Consider the following 26,138-nt stretch of genomic DNA (forward strand, 5'->3'; position numbering starts at 1 on the left):
AATTTGTGCTTGGTTTTTTTATTTCTCTGATACAAGCATTTATAAAAACAGAGATTTGGGTTGAGTTTGGTTTTTTTTTTTTTCATTTTTCATTATTCAAGTAACCGAAAATCCATATGAGAAGTACATTTGTATGTGTGCCCAGATGTAGAGCCCCTGTTAGTAAGGCCAGCTGGGATTAAAGTCTCATTTGTATAATTTATATAGGCTTTGGAATTTTTCCTACGGTTTTCAGCTGTAAGCTGGAATTTAGCTTTTGTCAGACTGCTAGACAGCTTGCACAATAAAGCTTCTAACTAAAAATATTTTCTGTGCAGCCCAGAAAACCTCACCATTTTAAATGACTGTGACTGTGGAGTTGGTTTGAAAAGAAATTATTATAAAAGAAAAAAAAATCCCAGCAGTCATGCCCTGGGTGTTTTAAAGGCTTAATCAGTGAGCTCCATGCAGAAGTAGCACAACAGATAGAAAAGCAGAAATGGAGTGGTAAGTAACTTAGGAGGCACATTCAAGGTACTTGGTATGCTCACAGCAGTAGAGTACCCTTGCACAGGAGCAGATACTCTCTGGTGGGTTGCCCTTGTTCCGTTTGGGAGGAGCTGCTGAGGTGCAGTGACTGACTGAGCCCACCTCCTTGGGCTGACCAGTTATTCTACTTCTGCCCATTTTTCACTATAATTCAAGGAAATCTCCTTGCTTGAACTGCTGGATAAACACCTGAATCTTCTCTGGATAGTTGCTGTCGTGGGTGCAACATCACTCCATCTAATTCTCCCTCCTACCCCAACAGGAGGGTGGGTAGCAAGGAAATACTTTCCTTACACCTCCCAGCTAGGGACCTGCATGGGAGGATTTGGAAGTGTCATGCTCCTGCTGGATAGCACAGCAGTGCCTCCAGTGTGTTCCTGAAGCTCTTCTGTGGCTTGTGGAGCTGCAAAGCAACAAGAGTGTCATCTCACAGAGGGGTGGTGGAGTCACTGTGTGCACAGCTCCTGGAAAAAAGCAGTGCAGTTTACTCCAGCAGAAGTTGGGCTTGTGGGGTGAGGTCACCAGTACAAAAGATAGGAACTGAAATTGCATCTCTTTGCTCCCCAGCAAAATATTTTTTAAATTATTTTTCACTTTTTTTATCCTTCTTTCTTTCTTCCCTAAATAATCTTGCAATGAGCCCTGTTTTCTCTTTGATTTTGCATGGTGATGAATCTTCTCATCTTTGCTGGCATTTCACAGCTGTTTGTTCACAGCTTTCTCCAAATACAAGAACAGAAACAGACCTTCAAGCAGAGGATTGTTATCTTTTTGGTGTTCTTGAGCTCTATATTAAAAGCGCTGCGTATTTTTCTAATCAGGATTACAGAATTAATTTGCATGGTTTATCCTCTGGTATTTTTTTCTGATGGGGCAGAGTTTGTATCTCGTTTGTGAAAATTTTTATGCTTCATCGACCTTACTTTTAATGTTCTTCACCTGTTTTTCAAGAATCTGTGGATTAAAAATGAAGTTTACAGCAAGAAAAGCCTTCACTTAGGTAATTTGAGTAACTAATCAAAGTGCCTTTATGCTCTGTAGTTTCATTTGGTATCTGCTGTGGTTATGGAAAACATTTCTCATGTGGGTGAATGGTGCATTTATTCTTAGCCATTTATATTCAGTTGTATTTTGACTATAAATAACTTTTGTTTCAGTAGCATAAATGTAAAGTTCAATGAGCAGATGTTCCTGAGGGTGTGTTGATGTTGCTCTCTGCATTCAGAAGTTTATTTACATAAGGTTTCCGTATGAATTTTTGTTCACTTCAGTAGGTAGGTGCAAAGGAGAAATTTGTAGTAATAGCACAGCAGGAAATGAATGTCTCTCCAATTGAGAATTTATGAGTATCTGTTGCTGTTGTTGTTTCTTAAGAAAAGCAGCAGGATGTATTCATTTTGAGGTACTGTCAGTGTGGATTTTTGTTCTTTCTGTGTGTCTTCTTTCAGAAATCTGAAATAAAAATTAGACTGATGCATTGTAGCAAGTAGAAACAAATAAGACAGGGACAGCCAATATATGTGTGTTCAGTGTAGCTGTAATAACTTGTTTTGATTCATGTTTATTTGCATTTTGCTTTAACATGTTGTGTGCCTGGGAGTGTCATAAATTCACTAATGATGCAGTATTGATTAATTCTTATGATTTGCCTAGGAAAATATCTGGTGCCAGATGGCCAGGATATAAAATTCATTTCCTTTGAAAAATACTGCGATATTGAAAATGTTTTTTATTGCAAATAAAGATGGGGGAAAAAAGAAACAAACCAAAAATTTTACATTAAATTAAATTTCTGAGTGAAATTACTTAAGGGGGAAGAAACAATTCTTCAACAATTCCCTTAAGGGGGAAGAAAAGAGGTAATATTTTTGATTTTTATGATTTTTGCATCATGCATAAATTCCATGGATCATATACAAATGTCAGGAATGACTCCTGAAAAAAGCACTTTGAAGTGAACATGTGGACTGTTTCATTTGTGCAATATCTGAGTGTTCCAGCTTTTACAGAGTGGTTTGGACTTGTTTCCATTCAGTTTCAAATATCCAGTGGTTACTTACTTAATTTTCATCTGGGTTGACAGGTAGTATTAGTGAGCTGTGCAAAGATCTGCATTTTAATGAAAGGCTTAAGAGGGAAATACTTGGCAGTGTGGTGAGGAAGAAATTTCCAGGCATTGAATGAAACACCTAGAAGGGCTGAGAAAAGAAGGGGGCAAGTTCTCTCTTTGCGTTTACACCTGTGGTGATGAGGACTACAGACTGGTTTTGGCCACTGAATGATCTACAGTGGCTGGCAGTAGCATCTGGGGATTATTACACACCAACCCAGAAGTGAAAGCCAGAGTCAGATGAAGAGAACTGGGCTTTTTGTGCAGGTGGAGTTGGTAGAGTTAGGATATGACCATAAGGCTCCTTTTGAAGGACGGGCTTCATGGCTCTCTTATGTGGTAATGTCATTTGCTGATCAGTAACAAGGTGCTAACAACTGAGTGCCAGTGAGAGACACTTTAAACCTCATTTAAGAAAGCATCATCCACCTAACTACAGGTTTAAAGAAAAGGGGGATTGAAAATAGCCTTCACTTAGTTTGACCAGCTCTTTCTAAAGAGTTGGCAATTTCTGTAGCTGTAGTCTCAGCAGGACTTTGAGGGATGAGTGACTCAGGGCATTGTGTAGCCCAGATTCAGGATCCGGGTGGCATATCTGGTGTTCTCAGTGTGGGATGTCATCCACTGGGACTGTGCTGTGCAGTTACATTTGGTGTTCATGAAACAGTGCTGGTGTGGCCTCAGAATATCTGTTCTGGGTCTGTGTTTAAAGAACCATACAGACCACTTGGGTATTTTCTTACTCATCCCAGGGGGAGAAACAGTGGGAATGATCAGATGACTAGAAAACATGATCTGGGATGAAACAGGATTCATTAGCCTTTTTTTTTTTTTTTAAGGAGAAAGGAAAAGAGCAAACATCTTAAACTGTCTTGTTTAAATAGAAACAAGGAAGGTTCAGCTTAAATGTTAAGAAAACCTTTCAGCATTAGGATAGTAAAACATTGGTGGATGGCTGAGGAGCTCTGCAGCATCAGCAGTCATTACAAACAGGCTGCCTGTATCTGCTGGGAGTGATAGAGGTATAGCTCATAATGTTTGGGGGCAAGGTGAACACCAATGTGATCCCATTGCTTTTATGGCCTAGGGCTCTGCCAGAGTGGCGTGAAAGCAGCAGTAACTTGTACTGCAAGCTCTCTGCAAGCTCCCCTGCAATGCAGCCTTTTGAACTTTACAGTTCACAAGTCAGCTCTGAATAAATAAATATCAGTTAACTGAGGCTCACTTTACAGGGCAAAAATGGGGAAAGAACATTCACTAATGGCTGTAAGACATGGCAAACATCCTTATAAGCATGTTGTTATGGCAAACTTTTATTAGCTCATGCTGAGATAATGTCAGGAGCTGTATTGGATGTGGCCTCTTACTTCTTTTACTGCTGGTAGATGCCTGAGGAGAGGTCCTTCCCCTTCTTAGGTCACTGTTGTAACTGTTGTTAGCTCTCCACAATCATATTGTCACCCCTGGAGTTTATAGTCAGCGAAATTACAGTGAACCACTGGGTTTGAAAACCCTCTTCTTTTTAAAAATTGACTTTAATAACTGCTGCAAAATCTGTATTTCATTTGGGTTACCCTAAAACAAAACATGCTTTCTGTGAGCAGTAGGTCATGTTAATATGTCAAATACACATTTATTTGTGAGCCAGGGAAACTTGACCTACAGCCTCACAGGGAAAATACAGGGCAAAATAGCTTAGTTAAATGCTGACAGGTTCTACTCTTGTGACTGTTTTCCTACTGGAGGAAAGACTAGCACAAAGATTACAAATATCAATCAATCTTTCTCTTTTTTTCTTTTGTTTAATAAAACATGGGCTAAGTCTATGATTTTTTTAAAAGAGGGGAAATGTATCTTCTCCATTCTAGTTTTCAAAAAGGCTTTTAGAGGCACATGCTTGACTCCTGATTTTTACATTCTGATTACTGTCCAATAATTGAGTGATGTGTTTAGGATCAGCAATCTCATGGTTTATTTTAACATAGAGTAGATTAGATCAGTCTACCATTGGGCATATAAGTCAAAAACCAGTGGTACAGAGAAACATCTGTGAATGGAGAAGGGGTTAGTGGATTTTGCATACCACATATTCAAGATATTTCTGCTTTTTTAGTGAGTTTTGAAATGTTACTCAGTAGAGGGAAATGCGATTCTACACAAACTTTAACTCGTTTGGAAGCCAGCACAATACTTGCTGGTTTTCCTCAGCTGTTCTACAATGCCTGTATTTTCGCTGAAGCTTTCTCCCCAGTTTTGCATGCTAGTGTTACAAAGCTTTGCTGCAGCATCTCATGTCAGGGCATGTATGGGGCTTCCAGGGAATTAGGAGGTAGATGTTCAAGTGAAGAAAAGCAAAGCATCCCTATATGGCAAGTAACTGCAGGCTCTGATTGTCAGAGAGCTTTGAGTGGGCCAGAAGTATGCCTAGATTCAGGTGAAGTATAGCCAAATTTATGTCCAAATTTATAGCCAAATCTGTAAGTCCATCCATATGTGTGTTTTGAAGCTTTGGTTGTTGTAATGTCAAGCACAGACTCCTGAACTGACCAGTGCTGAGTGTGCTGAAGGCAGAGTCTCTGCTTACAGGAGAGACTTATCACTTCCATGTAATTTCCAGTGGCCAGACACAGCGTACAAGGCTAGGTGAGCCTTTTATTTGAGCTACTATGACTCAGTATCTTATTTTTATGAACCAGCAATCACTTACTGTGGCCTGCTTTCATAACACAGCAAGTGATTCCTGCACTTTGGCACATGCTGCTGTGAGCAATCCTTGTCATATCCCTTTGGAAAGGCATTGAGATTTGGTTTAAAGGGCCAGGGTGGTAGAGGTTTTAATACTTCCCTCAATAACCAGCATTAGGTGAACTTGTTACAAGTTTTTGACTTTCTTTTATTCATGAAGTATATGTAGGTTTTCTGTGTAAAACCTACTCTGTTTCCCTCATCCAACTTCTTGACTGCTGATTTCAAAGGTAAGGAAGACAGTGACCAATTTGAGGGTTGCACATACTGCTGTCTTTTGTAAACAAATCTTTGTTTCCTCTCTGCTAACCTTAATTTGTTATTTCCTGTGTGTTGCTCCACGTTGAAATTTAAAAACCCAACTGGAGCAGCAAACTTCTCAATGGTTAGGAGGATGTGGTTTTTTAGGAAATGCCCTCTGTGGTACAGTCCTGGTGGTTGAGTTCTATGAATAATTAACCAGCTGTAGCCTGCAGTGCACTTACTGGGCCAGGTTCATGTCTGCTGCACAGGAAAGTCTTGATTTCACTGCCAGGGACATGGACAATTGTTCTGTTCCCCTTGTGAGATAGACAGATGATGTTTTCAGTGGGGTAAACAGTTTTCATTCTGGGGTAGGTGCTTTGACTCAAGACAGTCTGCCCTCTGCTGTTACTTGGATTTTGCTGACTGCACAGCAGTGAATTCATTGTGCCCTGCTGTGGCCTTTCCTGTGACACACCTGCATGGCTCAGTGTGCTGTACTTTGACCTGTCTCTGTGTAATCTGTGTGCAGCCCTCTGCTGTGGATAATTGGAGTAAGAAATTTTCTGGAACGGCACTTCTTGAGAGATGGGTGACCTGAAGAATGCCATCAAGAAGAAAATAAATTGGATTTCAACTTAAGGCTTGGGAAGGAAGTGTCACAAAGAGTTAACAATGGTCTGCTTGGATAAATGATTAGGAACTGTTTTTCCTGTGTGAATAACTGCCTTTCATGAGTAGGGGATAGATGCAAAACAATTAGGGAAGTGCCCTCTTGAAATAACATGAGCTTGGCCAAAGTTCCTGTTTAGGACTTCAGGGTGCTGAACTTTCTCAATATATGTGGGGCTTTAAGTCTGATTTTTAAAAAACTGAGCATTGGTAGGATATTCATGTGTTATAATGATTCATCCTGAGGGAAATGAAGGTGAACCTGGAAGTAGGTTTGATTTCATTGAAACTGAAAGAAACTGAAAGCCTTTAATTCAACAATTTATAACGAGCAGTACGTTACAAGCTCTGAAGTATCAGCCCAAAGGAAAAAGCAAATATTGCTATTGGCAGGAAAACAATAGTTCAGGATGTTGAGTTTGAAGCAATTTTACTCCAAAACTAGTAAATAAGAAGTGACAGGTTAAATCTTAATTGTTCCTTGGGGCACCAGGTTGGGGCCACTTTGTGCTGGGAAATGGAAACAAAGGCCTTGAGCTTCATATTGCGTGTGAGTCAGTACAGGGAGAGAGCCCGTGGCAGGGGCTGTGACAGGCAGCATGCCTGTCACAGCTTAGTCTGTATTAGCTGGAGTTCCCCAGCCACTGATGCATAACGTGGCGCTACTGCAGCCAGGGGGAGATGGACGTGCAGCTCCCCAGGAGGGACCGAGGCTTCAAGGATGTCAGTCCTGCAGCAGCTGTCACCCATCCATGGGGGAACATCGGGGTTAAAGGCAGGAATGTTTAACTGCAGCATGGCTCTTTCTCCAGCCCAGCATCTGGCTGAGCAGGGCTGCTCTGGAGTAGTCATGTCCACCAGTGTCCCAGCTCTGACAGAGCTCAGTAGTCAGTCTTCTCTTGGCTACAACTCCCCCTCCTCCATCACTTTACTCCTGTCTGAGCCTCCAGGCAGTTCAGTGAGCCCAGGGAATGCTTTCAAAAAGTGCAAACTGAACATTGATGTTACTCTTCTGCTGACAATTTGCATTTCTAATATTTCTTAAGTTTGATGTGGTTGTGTTGTGCTTTGAAGCCTTCCCAGAGAGCAGCAGCTCTGACCCATGCATAGTGCTGTATTTCAGAGAGGGGTTTGATTGGCTTTTTAAATTTTCTTAATTTTAAAAAATTGTCACATCTGCAGAAGTAAAAAGGTCCAAGAACTGTAAAGCAGCTCCATTCCTGAGTGAAACTAATCACTTGCTGAATGCAGATCTCGAGTGACCTGAGGCTGGGTGTTGTAGAGTAGGTCATGGGCACAGTAGGAGAAACACAGGATGGCATTTGAGGGACTAGAATAGTTTACTGGCCTGAGTGTCAGCACAAAACTATGGAAGATCTCTTAAGACAGGTATGAAAAACTAAAAAAGGAGGCTTTGTTATCCAGTGAAAGTCAGTAGCAAGGAAAATCCAAGTGATTATGTGTTCATCCTGAAATGTAGTGTTTGTAAGATTTCAGGAAGCACGTCCTGACTTAGAGAAACTAGACTGCAGCTCAGTAAGTGACTAGTTCATCTTGTGGGGGAAACTTCTCAGAGAGTTCATGGGAAAATGGAAACATGGAAAAATGTTGTTGTAAAATACTTCTTTGTATTATGAATAGAGATTAAGGTCATACATATTAAATTGGTGCTACCTTTTAGAGAAAAGTATTTGCAGAAGCTTTATATTGCCTTCAGACCAAGTAAAACCTCTCAACTTTTTAGAAGAAAAAAAAATTAAAGTAGTAAATCAGACACTAAAGAATTTCCTATCTTTTGAGTAGTGTGTGAGTGATGTCTTTCATGTGATTGTCTTCTGGTCATCACTAATAATGAGGGAGGTGGCTCATGTCCCTGCTTCCCAACACAGCTGGTGTACTTTTTTTCCTGAAGGAAAGGCTAGAATTTTACTATTTGGGTGCTTCAGGTGAGAAGTGTACTGAAAAAAAATTGTAAAGATTTTAATGGGTTTATCCCTTCTCATGGTGCTGCTTGATTAAGACAAAGACATTGTAGCACTAAAAACAGGACGGGCTTTATAATACTTGTTCAAGTTTTAATGTTAAATCAGAAGCATTTTCCTGGCTTTCACACTTTCTAATAAGACAGAATTTTAAAATCACAGTATTTTCCTCTGCCAAAAGCACTTCAAAATGCAACTCAAATCCGTGGCAATATTATATAACATAAATAATGTCCTTAGTGTTTAAAGCTATTTTTCAATAAAGACAGAATGGTCTTTGTTGCACAGAAAGAGCGAAAAATGGCTTCAACCAGTCCTGCTTCTTTAAATTCAGACAAATAATATCCTTTAAGTGTGAATTTTTTATTTCACAGAGAGAACTTGCATACTTTCTGTTAAGGCTAATAAGGGAAGTGTTTCATTCCAACAATTTAATGCTAGCACTGTCATAGACTTTCATTATTCTGGACTCATGGACCGCTTTTGCAGGAAACAGCTTTAAAATATAGGTCAGCATTAAAGGATTTTGAAACGAGGTGAAAATGCTCTTATTCCTCTTTTGAGTGAGTCCTTTATTTTAGTATCTATAAGAGAAGTTCTCTCTTCTCCAAATCCTTTCTCCGTAGGAGGAATCAGTAGGGACATTGTGACTTATTTGAAAGTTAAGAGGCTGAAAAGCTTTAGAGGAGGCATTGTAATCTGTTATAAAACATGTTCAGGACCTAGGCATAGATTTGGAGTGTTGGTAGCTCTCCAGCTCATAGGAGAGAAGCATGAAATGATTAGATTACTCACAAAGTGTTAATCCTGCAGCAATGAGGAAACCCAAAAAAAAAAAAATCCTTGTGTTTACACCAGATTAACTAGTACAAAGAGGCAAGCATCTCCTTTCATGGTTGCTTTGAGATATATAATCTCTATCCTTTTGACTCTTCTAAAGTTCACATACAGAAATTTTTATCATTAGAAATAAAAATCCTGTTTTAAGTTGCAAAGCATTCTCACCTCGTCAAGAAACCAGTGCTGTTAGCTTTCTGCTTTTATACAAGAAGTATTGGTCAAACCCAGAAAAACATGGTGACACAGGGAAAAAGATGAGGAAGCAAGCTTGCAATAAATCACATCTTTTGTTTTCCCAAGCTGCCGGGTCAGCATTTATAACTGGCTACCCTAACTCACAGAGCATTCAAAGATAGGTGACTCTCTCTCTTTTTTTTTTAATTTCATCACTCTGTCTGAATAATAAGAACTGGGTCTGTTTGGCTTCCAAGATGACAAGTTTAGCATTTCGAGCTGGTGCAGCTGAGGTTACTTGGTAAACGTGCTGAGGGAGTTAGTAAGGATCTTCAAAGCCCTAAAACAATGCATTTGAGGACTCCCAGTGCTGTGAGTCCCCTAGTGGTGTTGGTGCTGCAATACTTTTTTGTGGACAGCTTGGAGAACACTGCATTTACTGGGCAGAAGAGCATCCTTTCTGGTCAAGAGCTCCTGCTAAGCCAGTTCCAACCCAGTCATGCTGTTTTATCCTTCGTAATGATTGTGCTATTGACTGAAATCTTACCCTGACACGTTCTGTAGAAACTCAGTGGACAAAAGTGAATGAAATTCAGCAAGTAGAAGACAGTATTCTGATGTAGTTTACATGAGAGCCATTGTTTCCTACCCACAAAGGAGGCAGGTTCTCAAAACGCCAAAGAATTGCAGGTTTGGAAGAGAATTTTCGTCCATTCAGATTCATCACTGCACCAGCAGCGAAGCTTTGGTCAGTGGTTCAGGTTTTAGACAGGCATCATTGCAAATTTCTCGGTGGCAACATTATGGGAATTCAAAAACCCTATATTTCAGAGATAGACCAAGGCATCCTTCCCATTGTTTGTGCTCTGGATACTTGTGTTTCATCAGAGTCATTTCTGCACCACATGTAAGGATGTTTTCCAAAAAAAAAAAAAAAAAAAATTTTTGCCTGTGTCACATGTTAGTAATATTTGTAGAATGGTGAATATTGGAACTAATCAGCCTCCTGGGAACCATAGTTAGGCCTGGGATATAACTGTGCAAATAGATATTAAAGGGCTAATATTCTTATATTATCTGTAAACATCTCTCCTGCATCTAATTGCTGAGACAGAATGCAGAAAAAATAGACTTCTGTTCCATTATGAGCTTTTTTCTTTAGTTGTCTTCTGTAGAGCAGCTAATGAAACATTAAGGGTTCACAGTTTGAATACGATAGGCTTCAGTGATTTTTTAATTTTTAATTTCCCACTGCTGGCGTTTGCTACTAAGCACTTTCTGGTGATGACAGACAAGTGGACTATATCATGATGGTCTGCTTTTCATGAAGTGGATGTTCATTTTTATCTTAAAAGTCAGAATTCAGACTGGAAACACGTAGTTGAACCCCCAGGCTCAGTTACTGAGAATCTCCTGAGGTTTGGTGGTGCTGATTAAGAACTACATTTCTAGTCTGTCAGTAGGTGACAAAACAAAAATTGTGCATTGTCTCTTGCCTTGCACTTTACAAAGAAGAGTTCAGAGTCCCTGAAGGAAAATGTAAAGGTGACAATGAGACTGTAATTTTATTTTGTATTTCAACATGGCCCTGGGTTTAAAAAATGGGGTTAAATCATCTATATATGTTGAAGTCTGGAAATGCTGAGAGTCTGGCCCTCCTGGTGGTGACACAATTTCTTTAGGGGTTCATATATTGACACTGAGCACTGACTTTAGCCTTTTGTTCTCCTAAATCTGCTGTTAAGAATAAATCAGCTTTAATTTATCGGTGGAACCCTAGGATCCCCCCCAGTGACACCCTCGGTAGGAAACAGGTCTGCAGTGGGTTACCCTGCGGTCACTTGAGATTGTTTTTGCCTGGGGATGTGGCACAGGTTCTCTCCATGCACTGCTGGAGGAACAGGTGGAGCAAGTTGCCACATGCCACACTGGAAACAATACAGAGCCTGCCAGTATCTCATGGCTTTATAAAGTGTCTGAGCTCTGGGACAAGTCTGTTAAGATGAATTACTATTGTCAGTGATGCTTCCTGTGGAAAGTGAGAAGGCAAACTGGGCTCATTCTGCTCTGAGGTCCTCCATTAGGCTTTGTCTGCTCTATTGTTTTCTCCCGATAAAAGCAGTGATGTATTTTTATGTAAATGGAGGGGTTTTGTGGCACATTGACGGGCTTGTGTTCTTACGTTATCTATAAATCTCTGTAAATGAAGGCTGTTTTTAAGCCCTGTGATGTTTCAAGGCTTGATTGTATTTTATAAGAGGCTGTAGTGTGAGCATTATAATGTAGAAGGGGAGACAACCTCGTCTGATAGTATCAAAACCAAATAAACCCTTGAGTGATGTGAAAAAGATATTTACTTATGGCTTAATCATAAGTAAATGGGTTTTTTCCTTGCTGTAGAATACCAGACACTTGCAAAGTGCATACAATAAAGAAAGTATCCAGAAATTAATAGGTTTGTGATCTGAGGCCTAAAATATTTTTTCCCACATTTGTTGTAGAATCATTCCAAATACGTAGTTTATTTTTCTGTTTTAGGCTCTTAAGGACCCAGTCTCTGGATTGGTACTATAATAATGTCAAAAGCCGCTTTAAGTGTTTTGGAAGTGCCAAGGTCCTGAAGAACTTGTACAGGAAGCATAGACTGGAAAGTGGACTTTGTCCTGATGCAATAGGTAAGAACAGCTTTGTTGATTTCTTATAAGATTTATTCTTATCTACTTCAACACAGAAGCTGAGACAATGGAAATTCTGAGATTATTTCAAGAGAGTTTTTTAAACACAATTTTCTTGTTTGCAAAATACTTCAGTGGAGAGAAAAAAGGATGAGGTGTCTAGAGAGCTGTTAGAGAATTCAAACAATGTTTAATCTTAATTATGTCACTGATACAGAAGAACTGTCTATAAAGTAAATTGCAGTTTATATTCTAGGTTTTGTCCCCAAATTTTTCGCAGTTCTGAGTAGTCAAAGAATGATAAAATCATTTTGCATTCAAAATTTGACCACAGGCACATTTCTGTGATGTTTGAAGCAAAATTAGATTAACATGAGATACATTCAGTATCCATGCTGACCAAAACTGACATTTCCTTACTTAGAGTTTTGCATGCTTAAGGATCTGAAACTGGCCACATTTTATTTTTGTATTGATGTTTGTAAATAGGTAAAAGATACTGATAAAGTATTGGCATCAACCTTTTAAGTGATGACACAATTCACTCCTGACTATGCTCTTCTAATGCCCCTTCCCATAAGAAGAGTGATTGGAGTCAGCAAATGGGTTTGAAGAAGTGGAGCTTGGTGTTATACTAGTAAATTCAGCAAGTTTCTTAGAACACAACTAGCTGAATATTTGGCATTTCACTGGATTTATTGAACCAGATAATTTACTCTTGTAATTCTTTCAATATTTGTAAAGAGACTGTTACTTTTCTGTAGTCCTTCCTTTGTCTTTTTATGGTAAGTATAGGATGGTAAGTAGACTATCTAGTCCTGAGTGGAAATTTTAGGTGTTTGTTATGAAAATTGACATAAAAGCTTCTAGGAACAAGCAACCTACTTATTAAATTGTGATTTAATAGTGTTTTTCCTTTTTGGGTAAAAAATTCACATTTCTTGAGAAGATTCCTTAACAACTGCGAACAAATTTGTGTGAGGACAAGCAAATCTTGTTTCAGTTAGGGCACAAGTGGGACAATGAAAGTAAAAACTGTGGCCAGGGATGCTTCCCAACTTTTTTTAACCATAGTCTCAGTGAATGGGTGCTTGAATGGAAGTGTGAACGATGCAATGATGAGTTGCAGTGGCATGTGCACTCTCGGTTAGACCTTTCTAAGGAAGGCCTTTGAGTCTAAATGTCATTGCTAACTTTCTTCTGCTATCCCTGTGACTGTTAGGTAAACCTTTTGTTCCCTTTGAAGATAAATAGTAGTATAGGTGTCTGTGTTTTGCTTTATTTATACAGCATTGCCCTTTAAAATGTAGAATCTATTTCTACACCAAATGTCATAGTAAAGTCAAATTCCCTGTACTTAACTTCTGCCATGTAAGTTTTATGCCTGGTAGCTTCTTTTTTTCTTTTTTACTGTAGTAATAGTTCTTTCTATTCAAAATGAATGAGAAGTCTTTGATATGAAAGCAGTCATGTTTTGTACAAAAGCTGCTGCAGTCATGATTTATCCAACAGCAACAGCTAGGAGGAATTTTCCAGGTATCCCTCATTGTGCGCAGTGCCACCATATCTTGAGTGAATATCTAATCTAATAATGACTTGGTTGTTAATGGGTACTTCTTGCAGTAACATATGATTCTGTCCTGTTTTTAGCAGAAGGAAGTTTGTATGAAGGAAGCTTTGAGAATGAAGGAAGCATTTGTGGCAGTGACTCTACCTTCTACCAACAGACAGAAGGTATGCTGCTAAAATCTCATTTGATTGAAAAGTAGTCCTTACACTTTGAATTACTGGGCAAGTAGCTTAGAGTGCTGGGAAGTCTTGTCCACAGGTCCAACAATGTTTTGGCTGAATCATGCAGCAAGACACTAAAAGTCTTTTGTGTACCATGCTGGGACATCTTGCTTCAGCGTTACACTTACTATATGCCTATTCTAGTGTGATTTTCTTAATGTTCAGGTTTTGTTACTTCCCTCCCATTTCCTTTCCTGTGCTCATATATTTTTTTCATTCTCTTTCCTAAATTTTGTTGTTCCTGCTTATAGGAACTTCATGAATTTTCTTTCAGTTATTTCCTCCAAACCATTTTGCTGCAGTCTAAAATAAGCAACATAAAATATATTATGTTTTATTGTATCTAAGATTTACATTTAAGGAGAAACTTAGAGATTGCAACAAATTTCTCTGTGTTTTTTATTTTACTGTGCATATTTATGGATTGAGGAAATAACTTTTTCATGAACAATTTAAGATTTGAATATGTGTCCAGAATATGAGTCTGAATTTTGGAACTCATTATGCAAAATGTACATATATAAAGAACATGGTGGTTTTATCTTGTTCCTCATCTAGGACACAGCATGATGGATACCCTTGCTGTGGCCTTACGTGTTGCAGAGGAAGCAGTGGAAGAAGCTATTTCTAAGGCAGAGACCTACAGTGACAGCCTGGTAACACTTTCAAAAAACGTATTAATTTAAATAGGACAATCATGTTTCTTTTAATTTGGGTAGGGTATAAACGAAAACATGATGAAGTAGTGACTGTCTCATGATATACCTAAGGAGCTGGGCGTGGGTTTTATGAGCTGGTATCCAAGATGCACATTGCATTCCAGAAGGTGACATGCACTTTTAAATGCCTGTCATTTCTTCCCACAGTGCCAATAGGGCATATTACCCATTTCCCAGTCTATACATTTTCTGTAGGAAGGATGTTTTTACGTGATTTTAGCAAATACAGATATCCGTTTTCATGCAGGACAAGCAGAATGAAGCTTGTTACTTGCAGGAGCACAAGGAAGACCTCATAGAAGAACTGGCCACAACCATTGTGCAGAAGGTATGGCATGCTTTTTTCCCTTATGTTTAATGGCCAAAACACAATGTTTTAGAGCTCAAACATTGCTAACAGCAAAAAGAATGACACCAAAGTAGAAAGTAAAGTAAATGAACTACAACAGTGTCGGCTTCATCAGCTATTCTGACAGACATCAGTTTATAAGTAAGATCAATCCAGTGCCTGACCTGATGTCCTACATGTTCAGAGCTGAGGTTTGTGATGCCCTTTCTTGGAAGGGAAAGTCCTTGATGGAATTTTACATCTGTATTTCACTTTCCCACAGGCAGAGAGTTTTCTAATGTCAAGAGGTATGGCTCTGGACCATATACATCATTTCCCAAAAGATATAGTTTGCCAGTGTAAAGAAGTATGACTTCTGACCATACCCTCTACTGAACCTTGCATCTGCAACATATTCAAAGAAAACAACAAAAATCATTAACACAGAATTCTCTTAATGATGCTGTGCAAGAGACACTCAAAAATTACAGAACCCTTGGTGTGTCTGAATTTTCTGGCTTTTTAAGTAATGCTCATTCTTCTCCCTGCAAAGCTCATGGTTGGCAGAATGAAAGTGGAGGGTTAGTGGGAAAAAAATACCCCTTGAGTTTGTCTGGACAGTTCGGAGTAAGGCAAGATGAGCGTGAACATAGCGCTGTTGAGGTCCTGTGATCAGTGAAGTAACCACTCTGCTAAGTTAGTCTCCTTCCATGTGAAGTAAGCTGGGTGCCGCATCTCTGTATAGGCTGTGGCATTTAACAGTGTATGGATCACACACCAGAAAAGGAACATGTTGTTTATAATGCTGTCAAGAAAAGCCAGAAGAGCAGCAGCAGAAGACAGAAAATAATCTGTCTTCTTTTTTAAGGGTGACGTTAGACTATCAAGTAAGTCTGTTTATCAGGTGTTTCATAGTCCAGAGCCTCTCTCAGCCAAGCTTGAATTGCTACTGTTTTTTTCAAGAGCTGCCTAACAAGATCTTTTAAGCCATGGAATAATGTTCTGTAGATATATTTCAGTTGTGGAAACGAAGTGTAGCAGGATATAATCTGTCAGTGTAGGGAGACATGAGCTCTCTCTGTCTTAAGATGGTGTAGATTTTCAAAAATAAAAATAGTGTCCAGAGACCTCAGACCTCTTTGTTCTCACCAGAACGTGTCTGCATGTCATGGGAGCCTTTGAAATTCCCCTCATATCTAGTATTTTATGTTTCTTGGCAAAAAGTCTTGTCTGAGAAAATACTTGACACTTAGATGCTGCTAAAGTGTTACTGTAGCAACAGGTTTCTATGTTTATGTAATTCACCTCTGGTATTCCTACAGGCACTGTTATATATTGCATCGCTGCTTATGTGCTTGCAAGCGCTAGGACTTCAGATGAGAAGTAACTGCTGGAGCTGGAGCTAGAGCAGAGGGAAAGTCAAATGCTTTTCCTGGGGAGCTTGCCTTAAGAGGAGGTTCATTTAGATCTTCCCCTTATGGCTTAGACAGTATTTCCCCAGCAGCATTTTTCTGTCCCCTCCCACCCCATTTCTCCCCTACCCTGCAGATTATAAAGAAGCAGAAGAGCAAACCCGAGCAGGCAGAGGCCAACTTGGAATGGCCGCCGTCGCGGAGCAGCGGCCTGGCATCCGGCGCTGTCTCGGACCAGAGCATGCTGACGTTCCCAGGGAGCCGCAGGGGCTCCTACACCTTGTGGGTGAGTGGCACTGCACAGCTATCCCTGCTTTCTGGGGCACAAAGCCAGAAGATTGCAGTCACAGATAAATATGCTTGCTGCCTGGAATGGTACATAGAGACTTGCAGAGAGCAAGCATTAATTCTGTGTCTGGACAAGCTGTCACTCAGTTGCATGCTCTCCTAACATCCCATGGGCCATGGAGATACATCACAGACATTGTGTTGTTTGGGTAACTGTGCTGGGGAGGACTGAGTTTGTGATATGAGCAGTCTCACTGCTTGATTTGAATGCTAACAGGACTCGATGCCTCAGCATTTATTCCTCAATACAGTTTTTCTGCTCACTTAACTTTTATGTAAGTCTTCGCTGACTGTTATGTTTTCTTTTGTATAAAGTTAGGTTTCTGTAATGTTTCTTTTTCTCCTTTGCCATCTTACAGAAAACAGCCACCACCAGCAGCAAAAAAAGGAAACTCAGCTGCAGAGCACCATTTATGTCTTACACTAAAGAGTGTTTCCTCCTTCCACTTATTTCTCAGCACAATGTCTTTATCTCCTGCTATAAAGCTGAACAAAATATAACAAGCTTCATTAGTAACAGTTTTAAGAGAGCAGCAAGTAAAAAGCAGTGAAAATAAGCTGTAGGCTTGGTTTAAGCAGTTTGACAATCAGAGAGGGAAGATGGTGACAGATGAGTTAGTTCCAGTGCATTTTGACACTGGGGTTTAAGCTGCTGCTCCCAAGTGTCCTGCTGCTGTTCCAGTAACCACCTCTCCCCTGCTAAGCAGAACCACCAGAACTGAACGTGGGCTATGTCCTAGTTCCCAGCTAAGTTTGTTCACTTACACTCCCAGTGAGAACAGATTTATGCCAGAATATTGACTGTGGGCCAGAATTGCTGAGATACAGACTTGCATCCTAGTCTTCTAACTATTTAAAAAATGAAGGGGTACTGCCTGTAATGTCCCACTGTTAATAAGTGATCACAAGTTAGGGTGAACACCATTTACGTGCTTTTCTCAGTCCCTCCTAGACAAGTTGTTTGTGGAATATAAAGGCCAGGAGAGAGAGTTAATTTTGTGTCTGACTCAAATGAGTTTTCTTTCTTAAGGACGGGAGTCAGAGAAATATGCTGTTCAAACCTTCAGTCATTATACTAGAAGCCTGTTCTGCATTTGGAAAGTTAACTTTGAACTCAACACATTTTGAAATTCTCTTCTAAAGTAACAATTTATTCCTGATTTTTTTGCCAGAGGGAGGCTCATTGGTTTGAGTAATAGTAGACTTTGTGAAAAATACTAGAGAAGCAGAAATGTCACACTAAGGTGCAAACAACTTCAGCACTTCTGTAGCCATCAGTCAGTACTAGAGACCCAGATGTGTACAGTATTTTATAAGGACGCTACCTCTTTGTACGGGATCTTTTGCCACATTTTTTACCATTTGTTCCAGTTGTCTTCCCAGAGTGTTTTAAGGAACGCGAACGAATTTGGCCATCTGCTGTGAGTTTTTTCATCTCTCCCATGAATTTAGTTTCTGCATTTTGCTTTGCTAGGGTTGTGTTATCTTCTTCTTTTCTCCTTTGAAGTGTGTATATGTTTTTTTTTGCTTTGCTCTGAATAAAGAGATTTTTATTAGTATGACCAGACACCCTTGTAAGGTAAGTATAGCTCCTGTCATTCCCATAGCTAAGATAGTTGCACTTGTTTTAGGCTGTTAGATAGCACAATTAAAGTCATTGGAAAGTCTACTGAAAGGCAATTTGTGCAGAGTGAATGTAGAGCACTTACAGCCTGCTTGATTCGCATCAACAGTGCTGAAACAACTCAAATTCCTTTTCTGAGCTTGCTTTCCATTCCACTTTGTTTTCATTCAATGACAAATGGGAAGTATGCATCCCTCGGTAGATTTGCAGGACTAAACCACATCACTTTGTCTTCTGTGTATTGTGCAAGAAAGTTAGCTTTTCTGCCAAAAGAATTGGAATTTTTTTTTCTTTCCATAACAAAACTTAGCTTCTACAGAAGCTGGCAGAGAGGCCCTATGCCCATTCCAGGCAAAGCTCCTTATTGCCTCCCTGGAGCTCTTGAGTACAAATCTGTAAGAGCAAATCTTCTTGAATTCCACTACAATAAGTTAAGTTTTCTTAGTTCCTAACTGATGACATTAAGTTGACAAAAAAACTCCAAATTCTTGATTTCTGTATATACATCCTAATATTGATCTGTGTGTGATGACTTAGTTTAGGCAGAGATCTGCCTGTAGTGATAACAACCTTTTAATATTAGTACACACCACAGCTAACAAGGGCTCTGCTGCAACAGATTTATTAGCACAGGTGTTCCTAGTGTAACCTAGGTTTTTGTGGACAGACACAGTAGCCACAACAATCCAAAGGGAAGGAAGAAGAAAAACAAGTTTTCATTTTTCTTCTATCAAAGCTATCCAAGGAGACTATTACTGTGACAGAGTTAGGTATGTTAACCTGTTTCCCAGTAAAGGTTATTTAACTAGAACTTCCTATGTTCAAGTATTTCTTGGCTATACAGGCTAACAAATTAGCAAAGGCAGGATAGATTAAATCAAAGTAAAGAAGAAATATGATTAACAGAAAGACAGGCATGCAGGGGAAAGGGAGGTAAGGATAGCAAATCTTAAGGCAGTCAAAATTTCATCATTTAAAACTGAAAATTTACCTTAGAGGAATTTTTTTTTGTCTTCTGTGCAGAAGATAATATATGTGCTTTTGCTAGCACAATGAAAATAATAATATAAAATACACGACAATTGCATGCTGTAACACTGGTGTTTAGAAACCCATGTTTATTGTTGCATTGCTTTTTATTACCAAAGTCACTTCTTACAGAGTCAGGGGGTGCTGTAATAAACACAGATATCACCTTGTGGTTTCACCTGCCAGAAAATTTTTCTTTTTATCACATCTATTTGTGTACAGCTCATCCATATCAGCCAGAAACTTCCAGTGGTCTCTGGAAGCCCTGCATTACTTCCGTGCTCATCCAAAACCACTTGCTTTGAAAAAGTGATTAAACAAGTTAAAGTTCCTCACTTCCCCCTTCCAAACTATAGTATTGATTGTTTAACTGCAGTACTGTGGTGTGCTAGTAGCTATAGACATTCTCTTCTCCTTTTTTTTCCATCTTAGATTTCTCTGAGAAACTTCGCCCAGGCTAAAAATAGTGAAACAGGGCTGAATATTTTATTTCCTCATCTCATAAAAAGAGATGGATGGCACCATCTGTTTCTCATTACCAATAAGCAAAGGCTGTACAGTGTTGGGACAGGAGGAGTGCAGAGCAATGGGTGGATGCTTCTCTGTTCTCTCAGTCCAGTTTGCCTGCCATACATCACTGCCAGCCAGAGAGCAAACGACCAGTTGGCAAATTGTATCCCATTTAAACATTGATGGAGTGAAGGCACCCTGGTGTGTTTTAAGTGCTGTATTAGTGGTCTTTATTTTACAGCAAAAAGATTGCATATGTAAACAGAAGCTCATCCATAATTTATAGTATATAAAACAGCTAGGGATATAGGGAAAAGGAGGATTTCATTAAATACACATTATGATGTATCTCAGGGGAAGCAGAAGTATACTGGTTAAGCTAATTTTAAGGTCCACAGTGTACTGCAAGTTGTTCATTTTTTCTTCCTTTTTTTTTCCTCCATTTGATTTGTTTTAAAGAAAAGGAAGGTTCCACAAGCTTGAGGTTTAGCACTGCTTTGGAAATCCCTGGAGGTTTTGTAGGTGCTCTGTACCTTTTAAGATTTGTCTCAAACAAAAGTGCTTGAAGGAAACATTTTTGAGAAGGAATTCTGTTTAGCAGTCATGCAGCATAGTGGGAGAGGGATTTCAGATGTGTGAGGCATAGCACTGTAGGTACCAGCTGACATCAGTTCCTACTTGTCAATGACTGCATCAGAAGCATCATATTTATATCTAATAAATAAATGTGTCATGTCAGAGAGAAGATGGAGCTTTTAACTTTTATACAGGAGCTGGCATCAGAAGGTCACATGGTGTGTATTGCTGGGACCTACTTCCAGTGAGGCAGGTGTTCATTTACCCAGAAGTCCATCAGCTGGATCCCAATGGGTTATTTGCTGTATTGTTTCCTTTGAAAGAAGCCAACTGCAGCACCATCTTCTCTGCACAGAATGGGAAAGAACAGTGAATTTTGAGATGGAAAAGCATTTGGTGTTCTAAAAATAAGGTGTCTTTTTCATTAATATTTATTATTTGAAGATCAAACTTTCTCTAAATACTTTCCAGGTTTCAGATGATACTGGCATCTGCTGACTCCACAGGTGACACTGTGACATTATAATCTCACTAGAAAAACAATCTGGATTTCAGATTAAGAAGGCTCTGTCCATGGTAATCTGGTTGATTTCCCTCCTTCCAATGCTGCAGAAGGATAGGATACAACTAGTCTGTGATTATGACACAGCAACTAGTGCCAGATTTTATGGCTCAGGTTGCTACATAATCAGTGCAAGGCTAAACACTACAGGATTGTCCCTTTAAAGTTGTTTGTAGCTTCAGTTTGTAATTCTTCTTGAGATGTATCTCTAGCATAAGATTACTGACTTCTGGTTTCACAGTACTATCCATGCACTTGACAAACTTCCAAGACAGTTTTGGATGCCAGGTACATGATCGAGCCTGTGCAGACCTGCATTCAGCTGCATTGTGCTTACTGTCAGCCAACCAAGATAGGTTTTAAGGCGTGAAAGGGAATAGGAGAAAGGACAGAGAAGGGTGGTAATTGTATAATGTAATTTTCCAAATAATTAAGCTCATATGTTGTTCTTTCAGCTTCATTTTGGTTTAAAGATGCTATCATAATACATTCCTGGGTTTCGCAGAATTTTCAGGTCTAACTTAAAACCTGTGATGCTCAGAGCTGGGCTGCCTGACAAACCTTACTTTATTTTTAGATTAAATCAGGGTGTATATTGCCAGAGGAAGAAGTAAATAAACACATAACACTTTAAGGCTTCCTCTGGTGTTTGAGTAGGACATACAGTGATTCTCTCTGATGAGCGAGTGCTGTGCTGAGCACAGCTTTGTAGATGAGGGTCAGAACAGGACATGAAAGGTTGTGCAGGGAACTGAGACACCTAGAGACTGATGAAAAAAGAATAATGTGTTTAGTGAAGAGTATTCACTTGAAAAAGCGGTGTGTTTATGTGTAAGGCTGCAGTTAGACCTGAAACATGGGCACCAACTCACCTCCTCCCCTAACCTCTTATATACAAGCACTCTTCCAGAGAGGTATGCTAGTAGCAAAGCAAAATCCTCCTGTCCTACACCAGAAGCAGGGATCTGGCTTTTGCTGTTCCTGTTTCTCTTCTGCAAGTAAAATGGCAATACTGTCACCACTGGATGCTAACTGAGCTCTTAGTGTCTTCAAACTGGGAAGTGTCTTCCCTGTTTGTTCTTAGTTTCATTTGTTTAGGTTTTTTCAGGACATGGCATACAACATTCAAAGTGTGGGAGGAAGGAAAAAGAATGGGCTCTGGGTGAACATGTGAGGAGCAGTAATGGCTAAATGAATAAGGGTACCTTGTAAAGACATCACATGGATTACAGTTGCATTGGTATATGTAGCCTCTGTTCCGCAAACTTCTATAGACTTGCTCACATAAATTCATTATATCCATCGAACTATGATATTTTATGCTCCTAGCACTTCCCCTAAATTGTTAACCTCAGAAGTACAATGAAAGGGTGTTTATACTCATATTCTGAGATCAATATGAAATATCCATTCTTACTAGCTTACAAATTCCTTGCAAACAAAGCAGTAGCACTTTCACATGTGGGGCCAGCTTTTTTTCCTTTTTTTTTACACTGTAGGTGATGGTGTAGAGCTACTGCCATGCCCACCAGCAGTGGGTTTGTTGAGGAATAACCTCTTGTCTCTCTCCCTTACAGCCCTCCTCTCCATTTGGTTAATCAAGGTCAGCTAATCTGAACTGACCCAAAATAAATGTGCACACAAATGTGGCTCTACATATTACTACACAGCTGTGCATTCATCCTGCTGACAGACCCATTCCTGATAAACTAATCATTATTTTTGTAGTCTTTTTAAAGGAACTGTGCTTTTAAGGGAATCAGATGTCTAAGAGGCCAGTGGAATGATGGAAACAATAAATTGCAGCCAGGAGATGTATGTCTGTCAGTAGTGAACAAAAAACCAGCTTGGGCAGACCCTTGAAGGACATATGTTCTAAGCCTTTTGCAGGAGAGGGACCAGTCATCTTTGCTTTCTCCCAGCCTGCTGTTCAAGGCTTTGCCCCGATGGCTGGGATATCCACAAGGGGTGGTTAGGAGGGAGTTTTCTTTCAATTGAGTGTGAAAATCTGCCTGTTCTTGCCCTTTTTTAGAAGGTTGTTAACAGATCCTTTTCCACATACAAGATTAACTAAGGAACAGATGCTCAAAACCCTTGGTATTTCACTCCCACTGCTAGATGTCTGAACTGCATACATTTGAGCAGAGCAAAAATCACTTCTAGGATAAATAGGCTGTGGCAGAGTGGCATCATTTGCAAGCTCATACTGTCTCCTTCCTGGTGTGGGAGTTTTCTTACCAAAGGATGCATAAGCTGTTAATGCTTAGGGATTGCTACTGTACTTGCTACCTGACCAACTGGTTCTGTCTGTGCATTGATTATATTCACAGAGCACAGCTGAGAAGGGGATTTGCTGCACCACTGGCAGGCATCGCTGCAGAATTTGCAAGGAAGGAGGTGGATCGATAAGGCTGCATTTAAGTCATCTGAGTTTATGTGTCAGTTCTAGGTTGATTCCCTGAATAAACAGGGTAGTCCTCAAAGCCCAACTTAGCAGCTGCCACTTAGGTCAGAGCTTGCCCAGCACAGGATTCTACTGCCCAAATCCAGAGGTACCTCCCTCAGCATGGGTGTTGAGGTCCCTGTGCCTGCAAGGGCTCCTACTGTGGTGACCCTGCAGCTGCCCTGTGGCAGCCGGGGTTCCCAGTCCCTCCTGGACCTGGGACAGTCCTTGATCTATTGCAAATAATTGCAGAATAAATTACTGTTTCACTAGTTACACCAGACTGAAGCATAATGTAAGGGTGGAAGCAGGGTGAAATAGGAGGGAAGTGGGGGCAAAACATGCATGATCCAATTCTAAAGTCCCATCAGGTGCTTTTGTGACCTATTTTGAATTACCATTTTGGCTTTTCTTTAGGAGAAAGAGGAATTCTTTTTCATCTTTTGGTGAAAACCCAAACTTTTTCATCTTTTATTGCAAAATCTTCATGTTGTCTCTCTAAACAATATGCATACATATAAGGCAGTTGTTCAAGGTAAAGAATCTATAGATTATCAACATTAGACTCAGTATTCTTTATAATGGTTTATAAAGTTGTTCTTGCTTTTGGTTACTTCTTTTGCTTTTATTTATTCTGTGTTCAGAAGAGTGCGCTCGTAAATTGTTACTGATAGAAAATGGAATATTTGTATTTATTAAGTAATGGAAGATGATTGATAGGATTATTTTTATTCACTCCTTCTTTAATCTTCACAAACCACTTTGTCTTTTTAAAAAAAAGTTTATTGAAGGCCATCAATGAATAAGATGATTCCTTTTAGTTCTAGTTCAGTGAAAAATGAAGGCTGAGTACTCTCCATCCAGACATTATAAACTATGCAATAGAAATCCATGAAGAGGAATTAAAAAAAAACACCAAAAGGTGTGCCTGTAATTGAAACAAATATGTCACAGGAGGTGCCACTAGGCAGGATTTGGCGGGGAACTCATCTAACTCAAGTGTCTAGAAATGCATGTAAGTACCCCAGCTGTATTTTGTGAGCTGTGCTGCGCTGCCCAGCACTCCAGCATGCAGCTCCTGCCTCTGTGGGATGTGTGCAGAGCACAGCAAATGATCAGATGATCTGCGGGGCTGCAGTGCCATCTGCTGATGCACCAATTTGCTGCAGAAACCAGCAGTGTCCAACTGCAAACTTACAGGGCAGCCTTGTCATTTATAACACACAAATACATCTAAAATAGCACTTGGTGGATGGGTTGGGGTTTTTGTTTGCTGAGGAAGCAGAACTCCTGACCAAGTATCTTTAGCTCCTTTCTTGACATCTCATGTCTTTATAAATCAAAACCAAAGTTCCTACATTGCTGCCTTATTTTGAAAATTGTATCTAGACTCCTGTATTTTTCTTTTTCTGGTCACTTTTGGTTCTTCTGCCCTGAGATCTTGATGCAGTCTAAGCATGTAGGCAGTTGATAAAGCTTGAGGGACATGGTTCCTTCATTTGGTCAGTAAAAATCCCTTGTTCCAAAGCAAACCGATCCAAGAGCCTATCAGGGTAGCCAGCCTTACCTCCAGTACCTCCGTGCATCCATTCACAGGGAAACCACATGGAGCATCAGCCCCCAGGCAGGCTTCTCAAGCCCTGTTCCCTTATTTTCAGTGTTTTGCTTCCTATACAAATGTCCCCAAGGAAAAGACATCCCCTATGGCTCTACAGATGGCTGTTACCTCTGTGAGGAAGAGAGGCACTGATGCAGCACAGTAATGTGTGCTGCTGCTGCCTGCACAGGTCAGTGCAGCTCTGAAGTCAGCCCACAGGGAAGGAGGACATAGCCCATGCTGCAGCTGTAGGGCTGGGGAGTTAGTGGTGCTGGCTGAGTTTAAGTTGATGCAAGTGTGCCAGCCAGGATGAGGGCTTTTGCTGTGTTGCCTCACACCAAATAACTATTTTTCTAGTTTGCTCTTGATTTGCAAAAACAACAAAAGGAGGTCTTGAGGTTGTTTGCATTTCAGATAGAGTCATGACTCGGGCTGCTAATTGATTGGAGATTAACTTGTACACAAACATTTACTTTTGTGCTCTGAAAAATACAGTCAATTTAGACTGGTTTGTTCTCATGCCAGGATGTGCTTCTGTCCTGTTCCTACATCAAGCCTGGCTATTGGCACTCCTTTTTTGGGTCATTATCAGTGCTACCAGTGATTTGAACTGCTCAGGGATGAATGTTTATGCTTTCTTTCCACCCCTGCTTGTCTGAGTAAAACAATTCTATTATCTCTCCCTCCAGCCCTACCTGAAACTAAATTTCAGAACAAGAAATAACCTAATCCTCTACTTTTATGTATTCTTCTTTGGAATTGGAGCTCATTAGAACATTGGTACTCCTTGATAATTTAAATCTTTCTAGATACAAGAACTACAGAGACCTGCAAATGTAGCAGTGAAGAGTGCAAGTTCCAGTGCCTCCCTTTTTCAGGGTCTAAATGTAGGGGTGCAGCCAAGCTATTTTATCATGCCATTACTTTTCTCTCCTTGAGTCTTCTGTGACATTGAACCATCCTCAGTGAGAAGAGGTAGTACATCTAGCAGAGCAGTCTAAGACAGTTTTTATCAAAAATTCACACAAAATGTAAAAAATAATGAGGATGGCCTCAAGCTAAGCTTTGGAGGCACCAAAAGCCTTACCCCTTGCTGTATTTCAACTGGATTTCCTGGGAAAATTTCTTAGCAGTGTTTCCTGCCTAATACCAATTTCCTGCTCCACAGAGACCTTGCAAACTGTGGAGAGCAGCCTCCCTTTGATCTGACTCAAAAGTTTTAGCACACGA

General features: G+C 39.9%; 1 protein-coding gene across 4 annotated transcripts in view; it reads left to right on the forward strand.

The window, feature by feature from the left end:
- MYRIP (myosin VIIA and Rab interacting protein) overlaps positions 1 to 26,138 on the forward strand; it is a 111,816-nt gene that overhangs the window by 47,897 nt on the left and 37,781 nt on the right. For all 4 annotated transcript variants that reach the window (XM_030971397.1, XM_030971393.1, XM_030971394.1 and 1 more), the window contains exons 2-6: positions 11,833 to 11,969; positions 13,620 to 13,703; positions 14,319 to 14,416; positions 14,727 to 14,807; positions 16,356 to 16,505. In XM_030971397.1, the coding sequence (XP_030827257.1) occupies positions 11,833 to 11,969; positions 13,620 to 13,703; positions 14,319 to 14,416; positions 14,727 to 14,807; positions 16,356 to 16,505 (550 nt within the window). The remainder of the gene's footprint in view (positions 1 to 11,832; positions 11,970 to 13,619; positions 13,704 to 14,318; positions 14,417 to 14,726; positions 14,808 to 16,355; positions 16,506 to 26,138) is intronic.

This window comes from Camarhynchus parvulus, chromosome 2 (assembly GCF_901933205.1).
Source record: "Camarhynchus parvulus chromosome 2, STF_HiC, whole genome shotgun sequence".
NCBI classification, from domain to species: domain Eukaryota; kingdom Metazoa; phylum Chordata; class Aves; order Passeriformes; family Thraupidae; genus Camarhynchus; species Camarhynchus parvulus.